Source organism: Idiotropiscis lumnitzeri, chromosome 3 (assembly GCF_059441095.1).
Source record: "Idiotropiscis lumnitzeri isolate Australia: NSW breed Sydney's pygmy pipehorse chromosome 3, RoL_Ilum_1.0, whole genome shotgun sequence".
NCBI lineage: Eukaryota > Metazoa > Chordata > Actinopteri > Syngnathiformes > Syngnathidae > Idiotropiscis > Idiotropiscis lumnitzeri.
The window spans coordinates 1,962,715-1,987,001 of NC_142393.1; the positions used below are offsets into that span (position 1 = coordinate 1,962,715).

At 44.0% G+C, this 24,287-nt stretch overlaps 2 protein-coding genes across 4 annotated transcripts; one reads left to right on the forward strand and one right to left on the reverse strand.

Annotated features, from left to right (window-relative positions):
- The first annotated feature begins 1,166 nt into the window (after positions 1-1,166).
- On the forward strand, positions 1,167-11,494 carry stat1a (signal transducer and activator of transcription 1a). 2 transcript variants are annotated; one of them, XM_088291108.1, is made up of 24 exons: positions 1,167-1,279; positions 2,286-2,416; positions 3,498-3,642; positions 4,181-4,276; positions 4,358-4,441; positions 4,501-4,579; positions 4,662-4,753; positions 4,851-5,002; positions 5,628-5,786; positions 5,862-5,954; positions 6,052-6,111; positions 6,189-6,209; positions 6,297-6,387; positions 7,024-7,065; positions 7,142-7,231; positions 7,297-7,395; positions 7,530-7,665; positions 7,749-7,804; positions 7,883-7,980; positions 8,174-8,313; positions 8,386-8,574; positions 8,904-8,979; positions 9,064-9,157; positions 10,036-11,494. In XM_088291108.1, exons 2-24 carry the CDS (start codon positions 2,289-2,291, stop codon positions 10,051-10,053), a joined length of 2,238 nt encoding a protein of 745 aa, XP_088147234.1. In that variant the 5' UTR covers positions 1,167-1,279; positions 2,286-2,288; the 3' UTR covers positions 10,054-11,494. The 2 variants fall into 2 exon arrangements, with proteins under 2 accessions (XP_088147234.1, XP_088147235.1); XM_088291109.1 differs by lacking the exons at positions 9,064-9,157; positions 10,036-11,494 and having other exon boundaries at positions 8,856-8,979.
- On the reverse strand, positions 11,183-24,130 carry glsa (glutaminase a). 2 transcript variants are annotated; one of them, XM_088291111.1, is made up of 19 exons: positions 24,023-24,130; positions 22,877-23,130; positions 19,701-19,791; positions 19,069-19,187; positions 17,021-17,150; positions 16,881-16,960; positions 16,591-16,754; positions 15,597-15,655; positions 15,220-15,252; positions 14,965-15,023; positions 14,825-14,891; positions 14,470-14,520; positions 14,226-14,402; positions 13,551-13,682; positions 13,138-13,230; positions 12,984-13,045; positions 12,820-12,896; positions 12,687-12,750; positions 11,183-12,247 (listed from the first exon to the last, which is right to left on the reverse strand). In XM_088291111.1, exons 1-19 carry the CDS (start codon positions 24,059-24,061, stop codon positions 12,097-12,099), a joined length of 1,902 nt encoding a protein of 633 aa, XP_088147237.1. In that variant the 5' UTR covers positions 24,062-24,130; the 3' UTR covers positions 11,183-12,096. The 2 variants fall into 2 exon arrangements, with proteins under 2 accessions (XP_088147237.1, XP_088147236.1); XM_088291110.1 differs by having other exon boundaries at positions 19,701-19,797.
- Positions 24,131-24,287: the final 157 nt, after the last annotated feature.

The following is a 24,287-nucleotide window of genomic DNA, read 5'->3' on the forward strand; positions in this document are numbered from 1 at the left end:
GCATGTGCCTTTATTTGATAAACAATGAACTGAGTGCCCTTTCTTCCCTTGTGCATGCCCCATGCTGAGAATCCATTAGAGATTGCACCAATCGCATCCAGTTTTACAGCAGCTTGGTGGTTGTCTGGATTTCAAATGAGAATGTGAAACATACTGAGGTTTTTATACAATCTGTGAAATTGGGGGAAATGTACTGTATGTAGCATTTTGGGCCTGCGGCTGCAACAATTCAACCGAGGTATTAAAAAAAAAAAATCTCCACAGGAGGTTTTGTCTTGATTTGCTGCTGAGTGCAGATGTCCTGGCTGTTGTTGTACTTCACGGGGATTTGTGACCTTAAGGTTCTGCTGGAACTCAGTGTTTAAAAAAAAAAAAGAGAGAGATTTCTCTTATTACACTGATATTGAGTTCACATTTTGTGATGTCGTGCTGCAGTAAAAATATCAACAGTATTACTACAGGCTATTAGTGTCTTTTCCGCATTATATTTTTGTTTTTTATGAGATTGATACATTTTTGAGGTTTTTAACATTATATCAGATATATGAAATGTTTATACTTTCAAGAACTTGTATTAGTTAAGCTCAAGCACTCCCCCAAGCACCCCCAAAAAAGTTTGCAATACAATTTACATTCTGTAGGTAAACTTATGAGGATGTATTGATATTTATTATAGATAATTATTTTTTTAATTAGAATTGATTTAATTGTATCATGTAACGCGCATTAAGGTGCCATATAATTGAGATTCTGCAGTGCACTTGAACGTGGCGGAAGAGATGGATAAGTTTCAGTTTTGGAGGCGTTTGCAATTCCTTTCGCTTTCTCTGAAAACACGTGTCTTCACTCTGGCTGTTCCAACAACAAGTAACACCCCGCGTCAAAAAGTCTATTTGATTTTTTTTAAATCATTCAAAATATATACTGCAAGTCCAATTGCAACACCACAAAATACAGACAAAAACGTGTTTACGTATTTCGGCTTGATTTGGCTGAAACAAGACATTGTTAGAAGCTCAACTAAGTACTCATGACGTTTAAGGGGGAGCAACCAAAGTGATAGAACAGCCACTCTTGAGACATTTGATTGGCTGTCCTAAGAAATGGGCGGTGCAACGTAACACAATCATGGCGGTGATTGGTTACTTGCAGTGTCACTGGCCGACTGACAACGTCGTTGTCCGCATACGGAACAAGAGGCTTGCCAAAGAGGAAACCGGACACAACAAGTTCGTCGGTTCACGCTTTTCCTTCTGTTACTTCGGTTTCTACCAAAACGGTAAATGTCAATATTTCTTTACATATCTGCTTAGGATTCTGACTCGAGTAGTACACGTGAGCAGTTCAATAAAATAACGTGTGTAAGTAACAGATCTGTTGTGTAGTTATCAAATAGTTATGACTGTATAATGAAAGCTGTGTTACGGCGAATGTCCGATTGACGCATGTCAGCTTGCCAGACGTAACGAAGTACTGAAGTAGATTTCATTTGATTAGGACTTTTTACTTTCATTCCCCACATTTGAATGCAAATATCTATCTGCAGGTGTCTGCATCCGCTTTACTTACAACGCGTTTTTAGTTTGTTTGTTTGTTTGTTTGTTTAGTGTTTTTTTTTTTTTTTTTTAGACGACACATGGGCATGTAGCGTGGGAAAGCTGACATCAGAGCAACGCATTTCCCAAAGGGGCCACATGAGAAAATAAACATTAAGCACCACATATAAACGTTTTATTTTGATTTTAACACTACAGTGGACAGTCAGTTATTGTGGATGGGCCAGGCTAGGTCATCAAACCGACCAGAAACGGAATCAAACTGACGCAGCGTTAATAATGGAGGGACATTAGCCTGGGAGCGTTCAAGAAAACGGATAAGGAGAAGCAAGCTATTCCGCATGTTGTCGGGGAAACAAATGAGGCAATTCCATCTTCTCTTCTTCACCCCTCCCAATCGTATGATAAAGGCATACATTGGATTTCTGTAGTTCTTATACATTGGTTTGAAAATATACCAAGTTATCAAAATGGGTAATATATGTAATTAAAAGTAATCATTTATTTTTTTACTGTTGTATTCAAGAACTTTTTAATTTCTATTTAAGGGGTCGTATCAGTGCTTCTGTGCTATTACTAGTCTCTTTACACGAGTATTTGGACTTCAACTTCAGTACAGATTACAGACTAAGTATGAAGAGTTAGTTGCTTATTACAAATAAAATGTTTTTTTAAGCACTTTGTTGTATTTATATTCTGTCCCAACGTTTGAAATTTGCTATTGACTAGGAGATGGCTCAGTGGGACCAGCTTCAGATGCTGGACTCCAAGTATCTGGAGCAGGTGGACCTGCTCTACGATGACTCATTCCCCATGGACATCAGAGAGTACCTGAGCAAGTGGATTGAGAGCATTGACTGGTGAGATTATTACAAAAAAAATCGTCAACAGTTTAATGCAAACAAACTTTGTGAAAATCACACACATTTTTGTTGGCCTTTTGTGGAGGGCTGAACACATGAATAGCATTTCCATTTATTTCACTGAGCAATGATGTGATTCGAGTTACAAATGTGATTACAGACGGAAAAAAAAAATATTTTAAGGCATTATTGAGTTGAACTTATATACGGAACCCTGTTATTCGCAATGGATAGGGACAACGAATTGTGAAAATCAGCAATCTGCCCGCTCAATTGCAGAAAAAAAAAATTTAATAAGCGTGGATATAACGTCATTAAGTGTTTACCATTGTAGCGCAGTGTCGCCAGCCCTCCTTACAAAACAATAACAATAAAATGAAAAAATATATTTTTTAAAAAATGTGAAAAAACAAATCTGCAAACAGTTGAATCCACTGATGCTGAAGTGTGCGTGGCTGCATTGGAAGAGATGCAGATTGTTTAAATGTGTTGAATCGGACCTTGTCGCAACCAACGTGTTTTGCTAGTCTAGAGTGGATGTTACAAGTTTTGTTTCGACTAACCGACCAGAGGACAGACAAATGCTGACGTCATCGAGCACCAGCACTCTGGCCAAGTGAGGAAGAATTTGAAATCAAAACGAACATTGCTAATATAGTTGAAGGTGAAATAGCACTCCCGGTTGTGAAGGTCCTGAGCGGCTTTTGCACTCATTTGGCAACACAGAGCAATTGTTTCAACATATATGACTCACCATAACGCTTTATAACGAACCATTAGCACAGCGGGCTTCTTACGATGTCGTTTTTTTTACTCATTTTGCTTGCTTGTGGGTTTTATATTTGCATAAGGCGACCGAGACAATTAGCAAAACGAGTCCATCATAGATGGATGGAATGGAGCAAAGTCGTTCACTTCTCAAAATATAATATATTTCAGCCTTGAATAATAAATAACCTGGAAGTACTGCCAGATTTTTTTTTTCTCTCATTCATCCGTGCGGCCCGCCGCGGTTTGGGGGCCGCTGTTCTCGTGTATATTGAGTCACCACATCTCCGATATACGTTTGCATCTTCAGGGACTTGGTGGCAGCTCAAGAATCATTAGCGATCGTCCGCTTTCATGACCTCCTGGCCCAACTGGATGACCAACACAGCCGCTTTGCTCTGGACAACAATTTCCTGCAGCAACACAACTGCCGCAAGATCAAGAGAAACCTGCAGGTCAGACCTCGCCGACCTACACATTTTTTTTTTTTTTATTTATACTCTTTGAAATTAATTCAGCTTGATTGTTGAATTGTTGTCTCTTGTATTTTTTTTATGTTTACATGGAAATGAAAGGCAATTAATGAGATCCATTGATTAGCCACAACTTATTCTTAATTATTTGAGAAGCTATATGTAATATGACACGTCTCAAGTCATCCGCACACAAATTTTAAGTGCAATGAATTATATGGTGAACTTATTATGAACTGTCATCATTCTATTCTGCAAATGATATGTTTAGTCCCTTTTTTTTTAATGAAAATAAACGTGAATCACTTTTTATCCAACAAAGCGGCCTCATATTTCAGTTCCCCGTCAATGCGAATTATTTAATAAGTGCTCATTTTTTTCAAATTTTCATCGTGTTTGTGTTTGTTCTTCATTATCGTTCAATTTTCATGCTTTCTTTTTCTTTTTTTTTTTTCATTATTTTCCAATGACAATGAAGCGAATCTGTGCTCTTCTGTTGATTGATTTTCTCATTTTGCAGGACCGCTTCCAGACCGACCCCGTGCACATGGCCATGATCATTTCAAAGAACCTAAAAGATGAGCGCATGATCCTCGCATGCGCCAAGAGCAGCATGGTAAAACTGCCGCTCTTGTACTAGGAACACATCGATCCCAAAGATTGATGTCTAAAAGCCGATGTCATGCCAAAATTGCAGGAGAGCGAGGGAATGGCGACGGCCATGGTGGTGGAGAAACAGAAACTGGGCAACAAAGTGAAGGAGATGCGGGACAGAGCTCAGGTGATGCATTGACCACAATTCGACTTTGGCGAGGATTTCTTCACAATTTTGTGTCTCAGGTGGCTGATCAAACCATAAAAAATCTGGAAGATCAGCAGGATGAATACGACTTTAAGTTCAACACGCTGAGGAACAGAGGTGACGCCAGCCTTTGAGGGAAAGAAGCGTAAACGTGACATGATCGGGGCTGACATGAGGGCTCGCTCGTGTGTTTGTTTAGAGAACGAACTCAATGATATGATGCCAAAGGAACTGGAACGGGAGAAGAGGGTCATCATGATGATGTGTTTGGATCTGAAAACAAAACGGCAGGTGGGTTTTTGATACCGCGCAACAATGTCGTGCGCGCGAAAAATAAAATCCAAGTGGAATATTAAAAGGCACGTCATGACTCTCTTTGCGCGACCAGGACGTGATACTCCAGCTGTCGGAGCTCCTGAACGTGACGCAAGTGCTGCTGTCGGAGTTGATCTCCGAGGAGCTGCCCGAGTGGAAGCGGCGGCAGCAGATCGCCTGCATCGGCGGCCCGCCCAACGCTTGCCTGGATCAGCTGCAGAACTGGTGAGCGCCCCGCCCGCGCAGCCTCGATATTCTGAAAGGTTATCAACCGCTAAAATGCACCACAATTGTTTTGAATCAGGCATGACCATAAAGATTTGTTTGAGGTCAGTAAACGTTTTGCACAAAAGACGAAAATAAAACCCAAATATGAAACAAATAATAGTTGGGGAAAAAAAAGCAATATGCAAACTTTTTTACTTTTTTTTACCTTTTTATTTTCCTGATAAGATACTTTGCAGTCTGCTTGGCTCATTACTCTCAAGTCAATCCTCGTCGCAACAATTTTTTCAATTTTAATTTCAAAAAATAAAACTGAATTGTAAACAATGTGTATAAAAAAATAATAAAAGAAAATGTCAAGAAAGAAACTGGTTTGATGTACCGTAATCAGGCGGAATTTCGCATTTGCAACCTTGAACGAACCTTGATGCAAAAATCAACATTTGATACCGTCACAAACCTTCGGCCGCTGAGTCGGATATGCCTTTCAAAACGTCTCAAAGCTTCAGCTCAAATGTGACCTCGCAACACAAAGCAAGGTAAAAGCGACCAAGCGAAGCCTCGCAAGTGGAAAAAAAAAGTCATGGCATCGAATTTCTTCCCAGCAAGTGGTGGTCTCCTGCAGGTTCACTACGGTCGCCGAGACTCTTCAACAGTTTCGCCAGCATCTCAAGAAGCTGCAAGAGCTGGAGCAGAAGTTCACCTACGAAAGCGACCCCATCACGCTGAAGAAAGACGTCCTGGAGGTTCGCGCCTTGGAGCTGCTCAAGACGCTCCTCTCCAAGTAAGAGCAACGATCCGCTGCGGGCCGCTTGTTCATCCGTTGTGCGTGATGCGTGCGCTTGTTTTGTGTGAGCAGCGCCTTGGTCGTGGAGCGGCAGCCCTGCATGCCCACCCACCCTCAGAGGCCACTGGTGCTGAAAACCTCCATTCAGTTCACCGTCAAACTGCGGTAAAACAAACATTGGGCATTCAGCAAACCACACCGACGCACTGTGAGGATGCCAAACGCCATTTTCTTGCCGTCCGTTGCGTGTGTGCGTGTTCAGGTTCCTGGTGAAGCTGCCCGAGTTCAACTACCAGCTCAAAGTCAAGGCGCTGTTTGACAAGTACGATCTCCGTCTGCCACATGCACGACAACACTTGGTAACAACTTGTCATTAATGTGCCGTCTTGACCTTTTCAGGGATGTGACGGACAAGAAAGGGTACGTCTTGTGACGCTTGACACGTGCACGAAGTCCAACACATTGTTGATGGCGAATGGCAGCGAGAGGTCCATGTGTGTCTCGTAGGTTCCGTAGGTTCAACATCTTGGGAACAAACAGCAAAGTCATGAATATGGAGGAGTCCAACGGCAGCCTGACAGCAGAGTTCCGACATCTGGCAAGTTTTCTTTTATTTCACTGTTGAGTTGATGAGAATTTGAAGAAAAGCAACGTTCGGGACCTTTTTTGATGTTTTAATCTTCAGTAGTTGCCGGAGACGTTGCTGTTTGTAAATTTCCGGAAAGTCACAACAGGTGTTCAATCCGTGTTTTTCCCGTGCCCACGCGGGTTTTCTCCGGGTACTCTGGTTTCCTCCCGCATTCCAAAGACAGGTGAATTGTCCCGAGGTGCGATTGTGAGTGCGCATAGTCTTTGTGTGCCGTGCGATTGGCTGGCAACCAGTTCAGGTGTTCCCCGCCTAGTGTCCGAAAAGGCTCCAGCATCTCCGTGACTCTTGTGAGGAGAAGCGAAACAGATAATGGGCGGATGAGTCAGCAAATGGCCACTGAGCTTTGCGTGGCCCAGAATGTCATCAGCAGGTCACAACAGATGAGCTACACAAAGAAAGTGGAAGCGTCGCACCAACGGATAGACGTGGCCGTGCTTGGAAATGTTCGTGTATGGAACACTTGCTTGAGTGTTTCCATTTCGCTCCTTGTCAGAGAACAGAAAATTGAGCAGTTGCACGAGCATTTTCTGAGTTGTGTATTTCCTGTGGAAGTCCACTAACGTTTGTGTTTTCTTTTTCATTTAGCAATTAAAAGAGCAGAAAGTGGCAGGAAATCGAAACAGTGAGGTAAGACGGCCACTTGCTTGTCTTCTGTTTTTTCCCCACTCGGGTCAGGCTGCCAAATGTACGTTGCTGCGTCTAGGGTCCGCTGATCGTCACAAAGGAGCTTCACTCGCTCAGCTTTGAGTCGGAGCTGCAGCTCAGCCAGTCCGGAACCAAGATAAAGCTGGAGGTGCGACTCTCTGCAATTTGCTTCTTGCTGGCCGAGAAAATGACCGACGATTGTCTCGGTGCCAGGCGCTGTCTCTGCCCGTGGTGGTGATCTCCAACGTGTGCCAGCTTCCCAGCGGCTGGGCCTCCATCTTGTGGTACAACATGCTGACCAGTGAGCCCAAGGTGAGACGTCGCCGGCCACATGACATTCACCGCTAAAACTTAGCCTGAACTCCAGAGTCATTCTGAAACTTCCAAATCATCCCAAACTTTTTTGTGAGTCGTTGACAAACGCTCCTTTTGGTGTCCCTTCCCAGAACCTTCAGTTCTTCCTGTCCCCCCCGGCAGCCAAGTGGTCTGAGCTCTCCGAGGTTCTGGGCTGGCAATTCTCCTCCATCACCAAGCGAGGTCTGAACCAGGAGCAGCTCAACATGCTGGCTGACAAGCTGCTGGGTCAGACCCTCCGCCGCAAAGCATGAAAAAATGGCAAACTTGTCTTCGTGGCTTGATAAGAAGGATTGTGTGACTCTCCGCAGGTGCCAAAGCGCAGAGGAACCCAGACGGGCTCATTCCCTGGAACAAGTTCTGCAAGGTGACAAAGTGCAGGAATCACGCAGCGCTTGATGATGACGGTTGCGTCCCCACTAAGACAAACCTTGTTTTTGTGTAGCAACAAAACGCCAACGAGAAAGCTTTTCCCTTCTGGCTGTGGATCGAAGGCATCCTGGATCTGATCAAGAGACACTTGCTGTTCCTCTGGAACGACGGGTGAGTGTTTCCTCTCGAGTGGCCGCGCACACGCTCGTTTACGTGATGCATTCAAGAAAAGCGACCGAAGGCCACGTCGGCAAGTAGTGACGAGGCGAGCGAAAATTGGCCAACAAAATGAGAACATTTGTTACAATTCAGTTCGTAACCGCTCAAACCAACGGACTTGACTTGACCGGCTCCGTCCGTGCAGCTTCATCTTGGGCTTCATCAGCAAAGAGCGCGAAAAGGCCCTGCTGAGCGACAAGTGCCCCGGGACCTTCTTGCTCCGGTTCAGCGAGAGCAGCAAAGAAGGAGCCATTACCTTCACGTGGATCGAACACGACTTGCTCAGTGAGCACCGGCGCTCGTCCTCACTCGCGTATCTGCTCAAATGATCCTCACGTGGTTTTTCTTTCCTGCAAGACAAGCCCATCTTCCACTCAGTGGAGCCGTACACAAAGAAAGATCTGACTGCCGTCTCGCTGGCCGACATCATCCGCACGTACAAGGTGATGGCGACCGACGACATCCCCGACAACCCGCTCCGCTTCCTCTACCCCGACATCCCAAAAGACATGGCCTTTAAGAAGTACTATGCCAAAAACTTGGAGGGTAAGACTTTCTCGCAGGGGTCCTCAATCCTGTTCCCTGAGGGGGCCGTTATGTGTCCTGCCTGTTTTCCATCTCTCTCTTTGCTACAACACACCTGATTCAAATAATCCGATAATCTGCAAGATGTGCAGAAGTCTGATGCAGCAGGCAGAGATGGAAAACAGGCAGGACATCGAGGAACAGGATCGTACGACTCCGGCTTGATACTATACTCAAATGTATTTGATAAGAAAGTCAATTGAGTTAACCGGTTCGCTCATGAAGTCGGCGTATTACTGAAGGTTCATACCGCCGTTCTTATACGTGATTTGTGTCCAACTGGCGTCCAGCCCCAGAGCCCATGGACGTGGAGAACACGGGGAAGAGCGGCTACATGAAGACGGAGCTCATATCCGTGTCGGAAGTGTAAGCGCCGTTTTTCGAATCGTGTATGGTGAAGGCATCTCCGAGTTGTCGCGTTGACGATGGCTTCTGTCTCCGCGCCTGCAGACATCCGGCCCAGCTGCAAGAAAAAATGATGCCCATCTTGCCTGAACTCTACAGATTTTTGGAGCAGTCTGTCAGTCACACCGATCTTGACGCGGTAAGACAAAAGAAACGTCGGGATGAACGATGACAAAAATATTTCGTTAACGCCCCTTTTTTTCAGGGCGATAACGAGACGATGACGAGGTAAACGTGGCTCTTTGATGACGAAAACATGACGCGACGGAAATGAATTTTCGGTGACGTAGCGTGTGGTCCATCAAACGTTCCAAATTTATGACATCCCTTCCTGTTGTACATGTAATCTTTTGTTCAAAAAATTACAACGCTGGCGCAACCGATCTTCGTTTGGGCACGCCCACTACCGGGACAGCACGCAGGGCGCACAAACGGTCACAACAAAATACAAACACGTCTGCAGTCATTTTTCTCGGCTCGCACACACGCTGACATGTTTTTCCACGACAGGCTACTTCATTCTGATAACTGTTGCAGGTATAAAATAAATGTTCGATAGAGTTTGGACTTGTGCTACTGTATTAGAACAAATCTACTACAAGTCGATGTTATTAAAAACGTTTTTATTTTGTTTATTTATGTTGCTTTAAGACAAATAATAATAATAAAATGTTTGGATATTTGGCTCATTTTGGAACGATGAGCATTGATTCCACCGTTAGCACTTTTGTCATCCAGAAATTCTTTGCCATTGGGCGGAAATCTTGCATGCCTATTTTTAACTAAAAGGGACTAATTCCTTTCTGAGTTTTCGTTGACTAAATTTACCAAAACTAGCCAAATTTGTTTCTTAGAGTTTCCGACAACTAAAACTATCTCGAATAGGAATGACCAAATGTGACGAAAACTAACAAGCATTTTTGTTCAAAAGATGAAGACAAAATCTAAAATGTCTGCCCCAAAACAACACGTGAAGGAAATCCAATCAAGTAACGTGTTCCGTTTCTTTCTTCCCAGATGGCGGAAGACCTTTAGAGCCAAAACTGAGCTGCAAACAACATTTTGGAGCTCACCAAACACAAGAAACTGGCTTGCTGCAGATATTGAATACAACATTTTAGAAATGTGTGCAAAGAAATGAGAAAAGGTGATCAGATCTCATACAATACTCATGTGGCTGACTTGCTGTGGTGACCCGCAAAGTCGTCACAAAAGTTGAACGCAAATTAATGGACCGTATAACAAAATACCATTGAGAAGGGTTTGTTATTAATCATCATAATATCGAGTCACAAACGGTGTCGCCTGACTTGGGCGCAGGCAGGCATGGTTTCAAAGTTTTTCATGTGAATGTTTGAGTCGCGGGGCAAGCAAAGGTCTTTGGTGCTCGAAGTCGCGGGTTCCCGAGAGTTCCCGGACGAGCCCCCACATTTAGGCCACGACACATTGGGCAGCCGAAGAAGGGAGTAATCGTTGGATGAAAAACTAAAAAAAAAATTGTTGCTGATTTAAATAAGTTTTCAGACACGCACGATGATTTTAGGAGCAAGGGGACAGGACATCACGATACATCGAATAAGAAATTCCAGGAAGGTGCAAGCGAGGCGCTGCGTGAGTGTTGTGTAGTCAAACTGCACACAAGTTCCCTTTTTAAAGGGTGGCGGTTAATCACTGCACCTGGTTGGCACTCCTGAAACTGATTGCCAATCAGGCCGCTCTGCCCTGAAACTTTCATGATCGACTATCACAATACTGAAATCTAAATAAAACGTTGCTTGATCATTGAATCAAATCTTGTGAGGACAAATTGATCTTCTTTCAAGTGGGAAAGCTGCACATAACGAACCCTAAACGTAGAACAGTTCCCTTCGATTCAAATGGAAGGCAATGCTACATTTATTTGACTAAAACTTGTAATTAAAAAACACAAGTCGGTTGGATTTACATTTGAAATAAAACAAACAATTGTGAACATTAAAAATATTTCAGTTTGTTCACCACAGCAAGTCACTCGCATGATTTGTGGGACAGTAACGAAATGGGCATGAAATTAAAAGAGTGTTGCATTTTTTATATTTTAAATTGTATCATGGTATGCATAAGACATTGTTAAAGATGTTTTTACCTTCAACAAACGAAGGAATGTGCAAATAAGAACAGCCAGTCCAAGTGTACAGTCGTATTTATTTAACCTGTGAGAACCTTTTCAGAAATCAAAACATCCAATCACGGCAGCAACGACGGGAGTCCATTCGAACTTTCGCTCTGCTAAATGTGTCAAGATTGGTAACATTACAATTGTTGTGCTTCTGCCTTGTTTGCGTCATGATTGGAAACAACCAAAACCGACCATGTTTTCAAGTTGTCCACTGAGTTCTTCAAATGTTTCCCAAGCGTGATTCTCAGCAATTTGTGTTACAAATATGTCAAACTGTGTCACAACATTAAATACAAATAAAAACATCCAAAAGCTTCATTATATGCTTGGATTAGTTGCACTCTCACAACAAATTCCTGAACTTTGGCTCATTGTCGACATCGTTATACCAAGTTTTGACCAGAATAAATAGTAAAGAAGTCAAAATAAAAACATGTTTTTGGGAATGTAAACAGCAAAAAAAAACAAAAAACATTTTCCAGTCATAATATTGGGAATGACTTGTTGGTCAAGGCTTAATCCAACACGGTGCCACAATTGAACTATTTCTACTCGCACGTTAAATACACAAATAAATAAAAACACCGACTGTGAGGAGACGATACATTCCACCACGTGGCCATGTTGAAAATACTGCGCTTTTTGTCTACAACAAAATAACGAACCAGCTGCCACTCAATGAAGCCCGCATTCAGCTTTTGGCTGGTAACAACCTGAAAGACTACAAAAGTAAACTACGTCAACAAACACCGAAAGTACAACACTAGCGAACGACGACACGATTAAGAGCTTTTCTTGGGTGCTAACATTTGCCGTCATCAGAACATTTGACGTATACACGGAAAGTTTATATCCAGTTCTGTGCGAGACGCTATGGAGAGGCGATGCCCCGCCTCCACCCCCCTCCCCCGCCAGATATTTTACAGCATGCTATCCAAGTTCTGCTCCGCCGCTTTGTCCTTTGTCGCTGGGCTCTCCGGAGGACTGTACAGATTGTGATAATCGCGCAGGATGGTGACCACGTCGTGGTGGCCGAAGTGAACCGCCTCATCCATCGGTGTATTGCCCCACCTGCAAGACAAGTCGGCAGGTTTAGGAGCCGGGGGTCCACTCTCCGGGGAAATTGGGGACATTTCTTATTCAATGTTTTTTTTTAAGGCGGCTGAAACGGATTAATGGCCTTTCCATTGATTTCAGTTATTTTAAATTGTTTTGTAACTGCGGGAAATGACATGAAATATCAGACGCAAATAAAGCTGCCTTTTCTTAAAATAAAAAAATGTAAACGTTATCCTAAAAAGTCAAATACAAGTGAACTGGAATTCAAATTGTGCTGTACAAAAAAAACAAACAAACCAACGTTTAAGGTGGTTTGACATTAACACTGCTCTTGATCAAATCGATCGGATTCTTGCTCGTCTTTGATTGCTTCACTTCTTTATTTTTTTCCCAAAACACGCGCGTTTGTAAGTTAGCAAACATTTTCAAAATTTCCGTCTGTAGTCGTTACCTGTCTCTGGGGACCGGGTTGACCTTACAGGCCTCAAGCAAAAAGCGAACCACCTCTGCGTGACCTGAAAGACAAACAAAAAGAGCAAAGACATCAGCGTCCCGTGGGGAACAAAATGTCTCCCGAGCGTCACCTTCGGCTGCAGCCACGTGCAGAGCCGTCCTGGAGTCGTAGTCCCTCTGCTCCATGTCCATGGAGGACAAAGCAAACCTGCCGTGGCAAAACAAAGCCTGAGATGGGACGCAACATGGAAGACCCAAAGAGAATGCAGCCGTCCGACGCTTTGCGATGACGTACCTCCGCAGGGCTGACACGTCTCCCGTATAGGCAGCAAACAACAGATTGATCACAGACTTCACCTGAAAGAAGGCGGACAGCAAAAAAATTGCGTTTTCCACCTGGTGGCGCCTCCGAACACAATTTGACAACTCTCAGACACGTCGTCGCTCACCCGCTGGTCGCCTCCCTCCCGCCGAGGATCCAGTTTCTTTGCAAAGTGTCTCAGATTATCGTAGTTGTGAAAGTTGAAGAGGGAAACCAGGTCCTGCGGCAAGACCACACGATCATTAAAAACATTTTGCTCTGCGGCCGATCATTTTCATGTTTTGTTTTCCCAACAAATGCAGTAAACTATTGGTCACTGTGTGCTTTTATTTTTACAACTTACTGAGCAGTTTAAGAGTAGAAAAAGGCTTGCTCTCTTTGACGATACGTTAACGGCTCAGGAAACGTGCCAGTTTTTTTTTGGGTGGTCAAATATTTGGGGAAATGATAATCTTTTACAAAATTTGCCTTATAATGAGGGTTTCAAAATTTTAAAAAAATGTCTCGCTGTCGTTTAGAAGACGGAAGGTACAAGTTTACCGTGCAGAACTGGATGCCTCGCACACTGTTGCCCAACTTGTCGAGAGGAGGAGACCAACACATGACGCCCATGACGTTTGGTACCACAAGCAGGATGCCGCCAGCGACGCCGGATTTCGCCGGGAGGCCCACCTGCAACCACACAACATTGAGCAGCAAACGCTTTTTCAAGTGTTTTTTTTTTTTGTCAAACTCAAGGACGAAAGATGACTGATTAGTGGATGCACACATTTGTTTTTTTCCCCTCATAAATCTTTGGTAAAACAAATAAATATGATGACAAATGTTTTTCCCCCTCATCAAGTTAAGTGTCTCAGTGGCAACTTCAGACTTGAGGTTAATCGAAGTGATAGAAAAATGAAGCTTCAAGTTTGCTTCATGAACCACTTGCGTAATTCCTCTCGATGGCACTTTGGGTTTGCCTTCACCCAATTTTGGACAGAGAGTGCCATCTAGAGGAGCCAAAAAATACAACAACTAGTTCATGAAGCAAATGTGAAGCTTCATTATCGCTGTACTCTTGTTTCATCGTATGCTCTCAATCTCGCAGTATAATGACAATAAAGGCCATTCGGATTCGGATTCGGATTCGGATTCTATGACAACCGACGGCAGGGCATACCAGTGATGAAAATGAGTTTGACACCCTTGCGCCAGCGGGACGACGATACTTACATGGAAAGCGAACTGTCCCGAGAAATCATACATTCCACAAGAGTGCATGAGGCTGAGAGTGTTGCGCACCGCCTCCGGGCTCAGCACGCGCTCTCCTGTGATGGGACAGAAGCCACCGTTGGCGAGGGTTGCCGCCATGACGCTGGCACTCTCACAGGTCACCTCAATGGAGCACAACTGGCAGGGAAACAATCACATTGTCATTATGTCGCTCGCTCGGGGGGATCTGCCGCTCGTTCTTTACCTGGAAGTAGAAGTCCAAGATGGATGTCATGTCGGTTCCTTCTGGAAAACACTGCAAAGAGAAAATGGAGAAAAGAAAAAAACACACACAGTTGATGTGAGTCCGCTTATCTTTGGGGATGGAGGAAGGAGAAAATTTGAGCCCCATGTGGACAGTCTTCACGAGAATAAAAATTTCATTTTGGGGGGCGTTTCATGGCAAAAAAAAAAGGCCTGGGGACAATTTTGCAATTTACTTGAGAAGTCAGCAGCGATAATCAAGACGGGAGGCAACTCTGACATTATTTTTAGGTGAGAGGAAGTCGGCTGATGGAATTCATGAATGACTCTCCTCCTATAGAGGAGTTCTATCTGACCTTCTTTTCCTTCAGGTAGTAGCCGATGGCAAAGTTTCGGTCTCCGGACTCTCGTTCTGACTGGAACCTGAGACACAGACAGCAAGGATTACTACTTTCATCGTTCTCTCCGAATAATAATGAGGCACCGTCGAACTCACGTGGCGTTGCTGAAGCCGACATATTCGTTTCCCGCCAGTTTGTTCATGAAGTTCATGACCTGCAGATTTATCACGCAAAGTTATCAGGATGTGCAAGCCGAGTAAAGTGGGAGCTTGACTTAAAAAAAAAAAAATCCCCGATTTGTTTTCTGCAGTGGCAACCCCAAATTTGAGGAAAGAAAACTTTTGTGTGGGCGTGTCAAGGTTGTTGGACATGCAAAAAGATGCATGACAAATATAGACGGTGATACTCACATAATCAAACTTTTCAGCATTGCTGGCTCCTTGCTGAAACACAAACACATTTTTTTATCAATCTCGGCAGTTTTGCATAATAAAAGCCTCAGCAATCGTGGATTTTATTTTGGTGCCTCACGTTCAATTCCCAAATCACTTTTGTATTAAACAGCAGGGGGCGCTCTTGAGTGTGTGACTGAAGGTGACCTGACGTTTTTTTTTTTGTGAGCACGTGTGAGTGTCCTGGTTATGCCGCTTCCCACCAAATCCCTTTCAGCAAGATTAGAACCTTAATCTGTGCGAGTGCACTAATCTGACATTTCTGAAAATTTGCCAAACTAACTTCATTGAAATAAAAATCAGCTGGTTGATTTTGTGGTTGGCGGTTCTGTTACCTTGATGAGAGAAGTGCAGACGATGGCGCCGGCGTTCACCATGGGGTTGTGAGGTTTGTCTGCGGCACAAAATTCCAGATTGCATGAGAGAAATCTGCTGGTTTACAGGCGGGACACGAGACTCGGGCAAAACAACTCCAGATTGAAAGAGAAAAGCGCAAGTGGAATGCGGTCCGATAGGCCGCAAGGACCGGGCAGATTTTGTCCTGGTGTCACCTAGGTTGCAAAATTCACACGAGTGCAGTTGAATATGAAGAAGCCGTTGCCAAAAAATGGAGGACAGTCTTGTGCGTTTTTATTTGCAAGTTGAATGAGACTTTCGTGGTAATTTTGGATACGGGAGAGCTTTTTTGTTCTTGTTTTTTTAAACCGGTGGGTTGAGTCGGGGGGAGTAATATTTAAATCAATCTTTAATGAAAAACAAAAAGTCAACTATTCCAATAAAATAGACGTTCTCTGTAGTTGTCCATAAATGCTACTTCAAAAATTCCATACGATGCTCATGACAAGCTAAATGTTTATATTTGTGTTTATTATTTCCCAAAATTCCCTTCAGAATTTACCGGAAACTCTCCTGAGATGAAATCTGGTCTGACCCCGCCCATTTTGTTCCGATTCAACGCATCCACGCGTTCATTCATTTTCTGCCATTAGGTTTGCGGGTGAGTTCGAGGCTATCCCGGCTGACTTTTGGCGAGAGGCGGGGTTGCGCCCTGGAATGTTGGCCAGCCAATCGCAGGGCACATATCGACATTTATACCCAAGGACGCGAACATGCTTGCTTTTGGAATGCGGGCGGAAGGGAAGGCGCAGCACCCAACAGAAAACGGCGAATGCACGGTGGAGAACATGCAAAGTCCACAAAGGAAGGCGGCATTTGAGACAACTGCGAGGCGGATGTGCTAACCACTCCTCCACCGCGCTGCCCCTTTGTCAACCCCTCGGCTCCAGAAACGGAACGGCTCCTGTTTGGGCCAGACGTGCGCCTCCTCACCGTCGTCGTCCAAAAAGAGCTTGTTGAAGCGCAGGCCGCTGGGCTCTTTGCCAATGAAGCGGTGCACGTACTCGGTGCCGTGGTCGTGAACGGCGATGGCGTATTTCAGCGGCTTCACGCACGACTGCAGACAGAAGGGCACCTTGGTGTCACCGACCGTGTGCCTGCAACAAAGATGGTGGCGCGCAGTCGTGAGCCGTTCGTGACCGCCTGCGGGTACTGGACCGTTTTTTTCGCGGCTGGCTTTTCAATGTACATTTTCCACTCAGCTTTCCAAAGTGAAATCGTACCTCTGACCGTCGACGGTGCACAAGGAGACGGCCCACAAGTCTGGGCTGAAGCGAGCAAGCTGAGGAATGTAGTCGGCCACCTGCGGGAACATTTCTTTGTAAGGCATTCAAACGAGTCGAGTCGTTGAATCGCCACTCACCTGCCCTCCAGACATGTTCTTCGCGTTGTCGTACAACTCGCCGATGTGGCGGCAAAACGGCTGGAAGTCCGGGATGACGAATTTCTTACGAAAGGCTTGAGTGAGCAGCACGATGTTGCTCTGCACACACCTATACACAAAAGAAATTATCGGCATCAGCTTTTTTTTTTTTACTTTCGAGGCCGTTATATTAAAAGATGGTTAATTTTGGCTCGCTGCAGCAAACTTCTCTCTCGCGCTCTGCCGTGCTTGTGGCCCTGCCTGCAGAAGCCGATTGGCCCGCCCACAGCACCATCTGATTGGTTCCTTGTGCACTGGGTAGCAGCCAATCAGCAGTAAGCTGCCTGTTTGCTTTTTCACCTCGAGTCACACGCACTACAGGAGAGGTCCAGCGAGCATATGAAGGAAAGGCAACAGTCTTTGTCAAAATTTGAATAAATGTCAATCTACTCCAACTCACAATTAAAAGAAAACTTTTTTCCGCGGTAAACTTGAAAGAGTTGTTTTCATTGAACCATAAGACATGCAGCTGAGCCTGGGAGCTGCGTGCACTTTTCTAAGATCTAAAAAAATCTTTAACAAAAATAAATTTTTATATATAATAAATATTTTTCAAAATGTTTACCCCTTTTTTTTCAAGAAATGAATATCAAATAGCAGTTATCGGCCTACATGACTACTAATAATCGGCATCGGCCTAAAAAAAAACAGCATAACTGTCGATCACTCGTCAAAAGTTTGGTCAAGAATCAAGAATTACAGCCCATTTGAGATTCTGCCCTTCGCTTGTGGTGAGGGACGCTCCCGTTCCCGAAACCCACCTCCACTATTACTAGGCTGACGCTAAAAAAATATATGATGATGACGACAGGCAGCTATTTGCTGAGCCCTAACTCCAGAAAAACAAAAGCAAAACATAAAGTATTGTTTCACTTGCCAAATAGTGCGCTGCTCTCCCACTGCATTTTCAATCAACTCAAATTCTTTCCCTCTCTCTCTCTCTCTCTCTCTCTTTCTGCCATGACAAAGAAAACAAGGCAGCGGTGTGGGATTTGGATCTCCGCTATCTCTCTGGCATCGCTCGCTGTAATCCCGGTAGCGTGGGATCCCTGTGGGGAAAACATGCCGCACTCCACCGGCTGCTCACGTGCTTCCTGCATGAGGCCAAGCGCTAAAAATAAGCCCTGGAAGACAACGCAGAGGATCACAGCCATGAGCCGTCATCATGCCCTGGCGAGGGGAGCCGACATCATCGTCACACTTTAGAGGCAACGTGCTTTGCTTGTGCGCGTGGTGGAAAGCTAAAGCACAAGATGGCAACGGATAGCGTTGATATTTGGAGGATGGGCCTTCATGAATTGCTTGTTGCCATTTGTATTTCTCATCTTGAGTGAAACAAACAAACATTTTCCCATGTTTGGGAGATTTTGTCATGTTGCGTGACTGGCACTGCTTATCACCCAAAAGAACGCCATCCCGACAATCAAGTACGGCGGCGGCAGTATCATGCTTTGGGATGGAAAACTGGCATTATAATAGTTTGGTCATTTTAATTCGAGTTTGTTTTATTTTTAAATTTAATCAGTTTTTATTAGTTTTCAAGGCAGCTTTGTTAGTTTTAGTTTTTTCAAACATCCCTAGTTTTAGTTGGTTTTAGTATTAGTTTTTGTTTTTAAAGATTTTTTTTTTACGTGTGTACAAAATTAGAAAAACACAATGTAAGTACTCTTTAGTCAAAATAAAATATTTTTTTAAACATATTGATAATAAAGGGTACAGTTTGTAAAGTATTAAATCCAGTTCAAACAGTTCAAAAGCAGTCTGGGTTCAAACTAAATCTTCAGAGCGAAAGGAAACAAAAAAAACGTGAAATGTAGTTCCGTTTCATCCACGGCACTTGAAACAGAAACGGGTGCGTGCCGACTCCCATTTGGACTGGAATGTGTAGACTTTTTGCTTTTATTTTATTCTTTTTTTTGTTCTCGGGCTGCACGCTGGCTGCTCTAAGCAGCTTTGATTGAGTGAGTTGTGCTTTTTGAAAAACATACTTCTTGAAGAGGTGTCTATCCAAGGCTCCATCTGAGGTTGTTTTCATGGTCACCTTCAGCATATCCATACATTCTTTTAGTCGGGGGTCTCCTGTGCGAAGCCCCGTGGCTTTGAGAGCCTGTGGAGGGAAGACGACTGAATAATTCATCAAAAGAAAAAAGAAATGCACAGCCATTTTCTTGGTTGGGGTATGGGGCGATCTCAGTCAATTTAAATGGGAAGTTAAGCAGCGGAGATTTTGGAAAGCATAAATATCAACATTTTGCTCTGTCACGAGAAGACAAAATGAGAGAATTTAATAAAGCATGTCTTTTCACCATATTCATTAGTAAACTTGCAACTTTTAAATGAAGAATTCATTATTTTATTGATTTTATCAAAATCATGCAATGTTGGGTTTAATATTACTCAACCCCCCCGACCAACCCACTAGAAAAATAACAACAAAAAATGCCCCCTCCCCTCCCTCCATTACAAAAAAAAACCCCAACAAAATCTCTTTCAAATTACTAAATGAAAAGTAAACCTTGCCACACAATTTAGTACTCTCCTGATTTGTTCCCCTCAATTCCCTTTGAAATTTTCCAACCTTGCAAATGGATGGAATTTCGCAACCGTTGTAAGGACTCACTGTGGTGAATTTGTGTGCCGGGATCTTCTCTTGGCCTTCAGCGATGGTGTAGAAGAGCAGGTCCTCCAGGCTGGGAAGAATGCCTGCCTTCCTTCTCCTGCATCAGACGCACAAACAAGACGGACGCACGCACGGGTCAGACCAAAGTCCAACTCACGGCGGAACATATCGCAAGTTGAGTTGCGTTATTGCTCGACTACCAGCCAGGGAATGTCATCGGCTTGCACAGTTTTCAAAATCAATCGCAAGCGGAGTCTGCATGAGTGCAGCCGCCACCGCTGCTGGTCTGCAAGTTTGAAGGTCAACTCAATCGAGCGGACCCACAGAGATGAATGAATGCACTCGGGTGTGGACCTGGCTGGTACTCGCAGCAGCAAAGCGAGTTGGTGAGGTCAGGAGGGCAGCTCTGATTCCAATCAAATCAACATCTGATTGGGATTTGCTCAACAGGACGCTGGGGTGCATTATGGGAGGCAGGCCAGTGTCCTGCGAGGAGGACGAATACAGACGAGGGGAAGAGAGATGCGGCGGAGGAGATGGACAAGGTCAAGGAGCCAAGCAGCTTCTGGAAGTTAATTGGGATATTTAAAGGAAGCGGCGGGAGGGGTTGTGGAGGGTTTTGGGGGGGGGGGGGCTACCTCTACGGATGGGAAACACACCAAAAGTCAAATTAAAGTCGCAAGATACTTACAAAGCAAAGCAAGCAGATCAACATAAGGAAGAGAATGTGCAGAGGAAATATTAATGAATTTGTGACAATGAACAAGAGAAGCGGTTCAATTGACAGCGATCTACAAAGCGTACAAGCGCCGTGCGCATTTTTAAGGCCACCTCCAGCTTTGTTGTTGAAGAATCTTTTTTTTTTTTGCAGGTGTCAATAGACCAGGGCGTGTCAAACTCATTTTAGCTCAGGGGACACGTGGAGGAAAATCTATAAAATCATGATCTATAACATAAAACAATTGCAGTCAATAAAAAACATGACTTGAGGTTGTGTTTTAAATCGTGCCAATCAGGCTAATTCCGAGTTCAACTTGCTCTACTCATCTGAGCATTGCTTGTAAATATCAAGAATAACACTTTGAACGAAAGGCTCGCGGAATTACCGCCACATTGAATTTTGCTATACAAATTAAAAGATGTGAGGTTATGGTAAAAGTGCATTGAATTAAGTTTACAAATCTTGTGGGCAAGTAACATCGGCCATTTGGCCAAATTTCGTGGCGGCTGTTTATTTAGTTGGGCCGTACTTATTTTTATACTTTACCACATCTTCTCGCGGGCCGGATTATAGCAGTTTGCGGGCCTGAGCCGGCCCACGGGCCTTATGTTTGACACCACTGCATTAGCACCCGACAGCAGAAGTGGCCACGAAATGCATTCAACCAGAGGTCACTGACCTTTGACATTGAGCGCTACTTTTTGACTACTGAGAAATGAGGAGGGCGACGAGTTTGATGCGCGCGGAAACATTTTCAAATGATTCGGAACCACATATTTTTAATAATCAAAGAAATTCGTCCACGTGAACGCAATGAACGATTTCTCAGGGTAATTATCAACAATGACGCAACAAGGTCATAAACAGACGAATATTAATGTGAGACACTTTATTCCTGCAAGTGTTTAGAGTTCCAAATGATCAATTTTGACAAAATTCTTAGGAAATCACAATGTCCCAGAACTGGTGATCCATTTTTAGAACAGCCTCACATTTAGTGTGTAGCGCTTCCCACAAAACGTCTTTTTGTTTCAAGACATCAGACGGCCGTGTTTCCTTAATGAGGCTTGCGTGTGCTAAGGTCAAAGGTGGAACATCTGCAGCAACTGGAGCACTCAAGCCCATGAGCACGTTTCCTGCTCGGCCAATCCACATCCAAGCGATGGTGCCGAAGCTGGCGCTCAGGACAAACGGGCCAACAGTGGAAGGAGACGTGCGCGTGGCAGCGACTGAGAAATCAATCTGAGAGTGACTCATCTGCTGCTCAATGTCATGACCGAAGACCCGAAATGCTCGGCAGCGTGCCAGCGAGCAAGTTTTGCAACACGAAGTGTGGAAAAATCACGATGGTGAGGAAATCTGTTATGCCCCCCCAGCAAGAAAACAATTCACCCCCCCCCACCACCCATTCTCTGCCGCAACTATAAATAATAGCATTTTCGTTGCAAAACAAAACTACACTGAAGAGTTAATACTCGCTGCGCACAATGGGCAAGGGGGGAGCCTCTGCCACCTACGGGAGTGGATGTGCAATTACACTTTATTGTAGTACGGCGGAAAAAAAGCATGTTCCTCAGGGTCACATGCGTCCCCACCAAGGGTGAGAAGCACTGGCTTACGATGTGCTTGTTTTAAGTCGCTCATTTTTCAAACAACTTTTTTTAAAGCAATTTTCAAGATTTAAATGAAGTCAAATGCTATTCATCTGTTCCAGATTTGGGATTAAACGATTTACTATCTGTAAATTGTTTAACTGTGCTAATTAAAAAAAAAAATGGTAGGGCTCACGTATAGGTTTTTGCGGACTTCTATTCCATATTGTCTCTCCTCGGGGCCCGATACAAAGCGGCTTGAGGACCAGGACTGTGCCACAAACCGGTGGTCGGGATTGACGATTATTTGAATACCAACAGCGACGCAACACACATAGACAGGCAATAGAACAATACTCATATTCATAGACTGGTTCATATATTTGCAACGTAAAAAAGTAAGTGCTATTTTTCTGGTTTAAAAAAAAAAGCATTGCAAACATTTTTATTGTCTTGCTGCAGCAACAGATTAATGTCATTTTCATGGGCAAAGATGATTTCATATACATGTGTTTTAAATTCCGGTCACAGAATGACCACTGTCCTCCAATAAAGTGCAGATACTTGATATTTGTACTTCAGGACAGTAACTCAGTATTTGTACTTGGTGATTTTTGATCAGAGCTGCAACTGTAGCTAACAACGAGCTTTCTATACATTTCGAGAGGCCTTGCTAACAGCTGCGCTGTAATGTAGCAACAAATACACCTTTTCCTAAAACATATTACGTACTCCAATAATAAATGCTGAGTCCCATAAAATATCACGAATAACTGTTTTATTTTTATTTAATTTTATTTTCCCAATGAAGTTGACTATGGCTGGCGAGCATCCGACGCGCATAGCTTATTGGCTTTACTCACTTGTCGGTGGCAGAATCTTTGTTGTCCTCATTCTGTCCGTCTGTTTTGGAACAAAAGCGTCTGGCGGCGTGTTGCTCGGTCGCCGTGGCCGGAGAGCGGCACCAGTAGCCGGCTGCGGGGGGCGCGTGGACTGCGCCTGCCAAATGTCGCTTCAGCTGCCTCTGAAAGATCTCCTTCAGCACTGCCGTTGGCCGTAAATGCAACATTGCAAGCCGGCGTCGACAAAGCGAAAAGCGAAAAAAGGAGAGCGAACCCTGCAAACAAATGAATGAACGCGTTCACGGGAATAACGCGAAGGAGTAACGGAGTAGGAGAGTAACGGGCTTCCGCCAGCCGGCTAATGGACGACGAATTGTCGTCACTACCTTGTGAAAAAGACACGGGTTTTGATTGGTTCTTGGAAAACGCTACATTCTCAATCCGATTGGTCAGTTGAGCCGTCAATCATATAAGCATTTTCCATTGCAGTAAACTGTAAACATATATAATACGTTTCATTAATTTAAACAAATGAATGATGAGCAATAAAAGTTGAATAGTTCAGGTATAAATTATTTAATGCTAATCAAAAGGATGGCTTTTAATACAATTGTTAGGCATATGCATCCAATTCGAGATGCTAGTCCAAGAGGCTGGGATAAACCATAAAAGGTTATTTAAAAATAGTGTGTGTACAGTACACTGTAAGGTAATGTGATTTATGTGGTTCTGCCATACCGGGTGAACTATTTATGTAGTGCACAACATGCGATCCTCAACAGACGGAAGCTACTGTTGTCCCATCTTCACTATTGTACCAACAGCGCCACCCTCTGGTCAGACACAGTTGCTATATTTGAAGAGGGGATTAAAATAGCTTCTGCCAAACGTGCATTCCCACAGCCACGTTATTTCTGGATGTCTATGAATCATCAAATTCGCAACAAAAAAAAAATAAGAAATGGTACACTTGGCTTAGCCAACTGATAGCGTCCATGGAAATGCTTTTTCGGCAGCTAGCAACGTATTTGCCACCTCCCCCCAAAAAAATAATATGTGCATGGACATTATAGAAACAATATCTTGCAAGTGGTGTTGCCAATTTTAGCGTCGTGGATATCAAATGCGTGATGCGAAAATTGTCAAGAAAAGTGCCACATTTCTCACCTCCCAAAGTTCATTATTGTGTAAAAATCCCCTCCACATGGAATCACATCTTTTCTCCACCCACACATTCTGCAAAGCTTTCAAAGTGAGGCTGATGGGTGCGCTCTGCAGATCCCTCCCACGTTGCTTAGTGGCTGGCTGCCGCCCACCACCAGCGCTGTGGACCCGCCCACTTCCAACCATTGCCACGGCAACCCATCATCATCATCATCATCATCATCATCATCTTCTTCTTCAGTGACTTGAGCCGGAGCAGGACAGGGAG

Bases quoted from the DNA above. Each gene is read 5' to 3' on its own strand.
- stat1a (XM_088291108.1), top strand. From the start codon at position 2,289: ATGGCTCAGTGGGACCAGCTTCAGATGCTGGACTCCAAGTATCTGGAG. The intron at 5,787-5,861 runs GTAAGAGCAACG...TTGTGTGAGCAG, and splicing joins CTCAAGACGCTCCTCTCCAA to CGCCTTGGTCGTGGAGCGGC. The intron at 6,210-6,296 runs GTACGTCTTGTG...TGTGTCTCGTAG, and splicing joins GATGTGACGGACAAGAAAGG to GTTCCGTAGGTTCAACATCT.
- glsa (XM_088291110.1), bottom strand. From the start codon at position 24,061: ATGTGGAGGGGATTTTTACACAATAATGAACTTTGGGAG. The intron at 14,892-14,964 runs GTGAGTTCGACG...TCTGTGTCTCAG, and splicing joins GTCGGCTTCAGCAACGCCAC to GTTCCAGTCAGAACGAGAGT. The intron at 12,897-12,983 runs GTACGTCATCGC...TTGCCACGGCAG, and splicing joins GACGTGTCAGCCCTGCGGAG to GTTTGCTTTGTCCTCCATGG.